Below are 4,382 nucleotides of genomic sequence, written 5' to 3' on the forward strand. Positions count from 1 at the left end.
CTCATCACCGTTAATAAATGCATTCCCATTTCCAATTTAGTGTAGTCTGTAAGTTTGAATTATAGTTTATATTTTCAAGAACAAAATGTCAATTCTTCAGTTTGAATTAAAATTAAAAAAAATTTCCATCAGCTTTCACCATAAGGAGCAAAAAGTGTTACTTAAGATGTACAGTATCAAAAACTAATGATGTAATGTATGGTGATTAACGTAACATAATAAAATAAAAAATTAAAAAAAAAGATGTGCAGTACCTATACGAACTATAGGTTATTCAAATAAATTTTTAAACATAGTTATTTTCTTTTGTGGGTATAGACAAAGAATAACTCTTCAACACAGGAATGAAATAAAGTCTGTGTGCAAAAAAAAGCAAATCAAGAATAAATAAAACTTATGTGGGGAGAAATGTAGAAAAATGTTATACATCTGGCAGGAATGGGGTTTTACAGATGAGACAATGGAATATATGATGTATAATCTCAGTCAATTAGGAAGGCATAATCTTGAGAAACTGGCCTTCTTTGATACTACATATTGCAGAAACTCTTTAAGAAAGAAATCTCATAAAAGTCTTGGTTACTTAGCAACCACTGACCCATGAGTACAAGTTAGGTCACTAAATCTCATGTGGATTACTGTGAGTTTTACAGGGGGAATTCTCCAAATATGTCAGATGAGAAGTCATCACCAATACATGGACTAGCACAGTTAAGAGCATAGTACATATTTTGGGGGAACAATTCTTTCTTTTAATGGTTCAATGCTTTACTCTCTCTTTTAAACAACAGTGTTGAGACAACCAAACTATTTCACTTAGTTCATAATATAGGATTAAGTCCTGCTGTGTTTTGCAGTAGTCAAAAGAATGGAAAAGTACAGGTTCCTTGTTTTGCTTGAATCCTTGTTAACTCTTTAATGACTATACTGCAGAAGCCCATAGACACGTGAACTCTTGTTAACCACCGATTGGCAGATGAGAGTTTGCTTATTAACATTAAAATCACTATTCACTGAAGCTATGGTCTACAGATAATGGGTGATGGGTGATGCTCAAAGTGGCGATTAGAGATTCTTTGAAGAATCAAAATAAACTTATTTTTGTAGGAGTGTGAAGACGTCAGCAGCTGTAGCTAAACAACGCACTAATAAGATGTTGTTGTGTTGTCCCAGGTGATGAGAAGGAAGAGAGTCTGGAGAGGCTGCAGACAATCCCCAGGAAAGATATAAAAAGTCCATAAGACATAGTATCACCATACCTCCACCAGCCATCACTGAACATGCAGTCAGTCTCCATGTCTCTTCTGGGCTGTTCTGGGGATTACAGTGGCACATCCTACAGAACTCACTGTTACATCCCAGTGACTCCTTCTGTTGCTCTTTGCTCCAGCGATGTAAGCCCTACTTTTGGACTCTGCTTACCCAGTAGCTACCAAGGAAATCTCTGGCTCCTGGGTAACTGCCAAGGAACCTATGGTGAAGCACCAAGCCGCGAATCTCCTAGCTGTGAGCTCAAGACCTGCACCACAAGTTGTTACCCATCAAACTCCTGTGTGCCCTGCAACTCTCCAACAGTGGGCCAAGTCTGCAGTGCTTGTGAAACTACCAACATTGGACCCAATCCCAGCTACAGCCCCTGTACTCAGACCAAGGGGTATGTATCTTATTGCTACACACCCAGCCAAAGTACAACTAAAGCCTGCCAGACCCTTAGCAATGGCTTCAAATGCTTTGGGCAACTTAATTGCTTGTCCAATAGTTTCCGACCCCTAAACCACTGTAGACTGGGTAGTTTGGGGTATAGAGACTACCAAAATCTTGCCTTCATACCCAGTAGCTTCTCACCATCATGTCATATTGCCAGAAGCTGCCAATTCCAAAACTATTTAGTGAGAAATTGCCGATACCCAAGTTATGGACCGATGAGCTGCCAACCACTGAGATATTTTTCTAGAAACTTCCAGTCTCTGAGCTGCATTCCAAGTACCTTTCCTCCTCTGAGGTATTTATGCAGTGGTTGTAGACCTCTGAGTTGCTATTGAGCAATTTATTTTATTTATAGCTACTGGAAATTGTCCCAGGGCAGATTCTACCAAGTAGTCATCTTCTCTAATATTCAGCTCAATTACTTCATGTGTCTTAAGAATCTTGTTATATTAACCTCAAATACAACTCCAGGACTTATTAACCACAACCATGATCATTTGCTAGTTTTTGTTTTTTTCTTTGTTGCTCTGTTAATGTCCTTTGTGTTGAGGGCTTATCCTGTTTCTGCAATTCACCACGATGGATACACTGAAGAGATCCCACATCAAATACAACCATCACCAGCTTTCTGATGTTGGCTGTCACTGTCCCTTGTCTGCCACTGGGAGTATTCCCTACCTTCTTGATGAAGAAAAGCCTTTTTGGTTTGAATGATGATTCCAGCACATTCTTTCAGAATGTCTTGCTTTTTATCCAGTCTTGTGGACTGCTTAACTAGCATCTTCCCAATGAACTAAGGGATAATATTACCTTAAATATGCTCTGTTCAGCTATTGCATCCATCCCCTACTGACTGATTATCAGGATATGCAAGCAGCAGTATTCAACTACAGCTTAAAATCAGAAGACCTTCTGCAAATCTTCTCTTCCAAAGAAGCCCCAAAGCCCTCAATTGGCTGGCCTTTGGCTTTTGTTCCCAATGCCCAGGGGAGAGCCTTGGGAGTAGCAGCAGAACAGGAATTGTTTGTTGAAAGAATGACAAACTACTCTTATAGACACTTCATGATTAGTGATGATCTATGTTTGTGATTCTGCTATAACCCTCTCTTGTTGAACTATTGCTTTCTGACTCTAGAAAAGGTTCTCGTTCATAGTTAATAAACAAATTTTTATTGGGAAATAATGTTTTGCATTATGCTTTATTTCATATTCACTGAGGTTTTATCAATGTTCTGGGCAATATGCATAACTCTGTAGAAGCACTACTTTCCTGTCATTTAGCTTAATAGCCTAATCAAAAATATAAAGAAGATAGAATATGAATTCTTAGGACTTTCATTTGTTTTGTTTTGTTCTATTTTTAACACATTGAGTGGCATTTCTCTTAGAGTGTCTGTGATTGATATGTCTATAGAAAACCGGGAGAAAACATAAATCAATTTAGTACAAATTATATAAAGTATTAAATGTATATATATTTCCCTGCACAATATGTGTATTTATTGGTTTTGTAGATAAAATCTGGACTTTGGAATAGATTTAATATTGAACCCTGAGAGAAATGATTTAACCTCTAAAAAGTTCTCTAAAAAGTGAAAATAAAATCATCCATCTCAGTTGTAAAAAGTAACATCTATCCTAAGAATTATGTAAATAAATAGCAGGTCATGTTTAAAGTCAAATAAAATGGACTGTGGAAGTGGGTGTTAACCAGAGATTGGATGACTAGAAGAAGGTCATCAATATCAGGAGTCTAAAATTAAAACTCTTGAAGCATACAAAAGGGGCTACCATTTTACTTACTCAGTAGGCTTACTGTGTGTAAGAAAGACTTACAGAAGAAATATGAATGCGTCACTTCTGCTTGAGCATGTCTGTGGACAATCAAGTCGTTCCATTGTGAGTTCATTCTATTTTCAGAGAATACTATTTGTTGAAAGTTTCTTCTTTATATTGACACAAATCAAATTGTTCTTAGCAACCATCCATTGACCATACAGGACCAGTTTAATTCCTTTAACACTGAACAGGTGTTCAAGTACTTGAAAATAATTACTGTGTGTCCCAGCTGAGTATTCAGCTGTCCAAACTAAACATACAGTCTTTCTCTTTACAAACTTTAATAGAAAACCTATTCTTTGAAGCATCGGATGCGATTCTTCAGGGATATCAAGATTTATAGATCCTGTTCTCAAGAACTATTGAGGAGTAATATACTGAAACAAACATAATACTGCCTCAACCATTTTAGTACAACATAAAATGAATCAGAGGGAGGACTCTAACAGGAGAATAAGAGAGTACTTGGTGGAAGAAATGGCATTGATACCTGAAGGTGAACTGACTGGGGTATGGATATGCAATGAGGGAGAAGGAGGGTGGGGGTAATAGATACATTTAAAAACAGGTATAGATTATTTTGACCCAAGGGAAGGATACATAAACTCATCAGTGGGGGAAAAAATGGTAGAAAATATAAGACGTTGGTTTGAATAAACAAGCAAATAGTTATAAAATAAAAGATTTGTAAATGTGGCTACATCAAGATCAAAATCTCCTGATAACAGAAGACATTACAAATAAATTAAAAATAAAGCAAAAGTGTGTGTGCAGAATGAGTGGAAGCATGAGGACTTTCTGTACTTTCCACTCAAATTTTCTGTAGACCTAAAGTC

At 36.9% G+C, this 4,382-nt stretch overlaps 1 protein-coding gene across 1 annotated transcript; it reads left to right on the forward strand.

The window, feature by feature from the left end:
• Window positions 1–1,280: 1,280 nt before the first annotated feature.
• KRTAP24-1 (keratin associated protein 24-1) lies at window positions 1,281–2,042 on the forward strand. Its single transcript, XM_025885297.1, has one exon. The coding sequence runs from the start codon at window positions 1,281–1,283 to the stop codon at window positions 2,040–2,042; it is 762 nt and encodes a 253-aa protein (XP_025741082.1).
• The last annotated feature ends 2,340 nt before the right edge of the window (window positions 2,043–4,382 follow it).

Source organism: Callorhinus ursinus, unplaced genomic scaffold (genome assembly GCF_003265705.2).
Source record: "Callorhinus ursinus isolate GAN/ISIS: 27379988/994484 unplaced genomic scaffold, GSC_fseal_2.0 scaffold1, whole genome shotgun sequence".
NCBI lineage: Eukaryota > Metazoa > Chordata > Mammalia > Carnivora > Otariidae > Callorhinus > Callorhinus ursinus.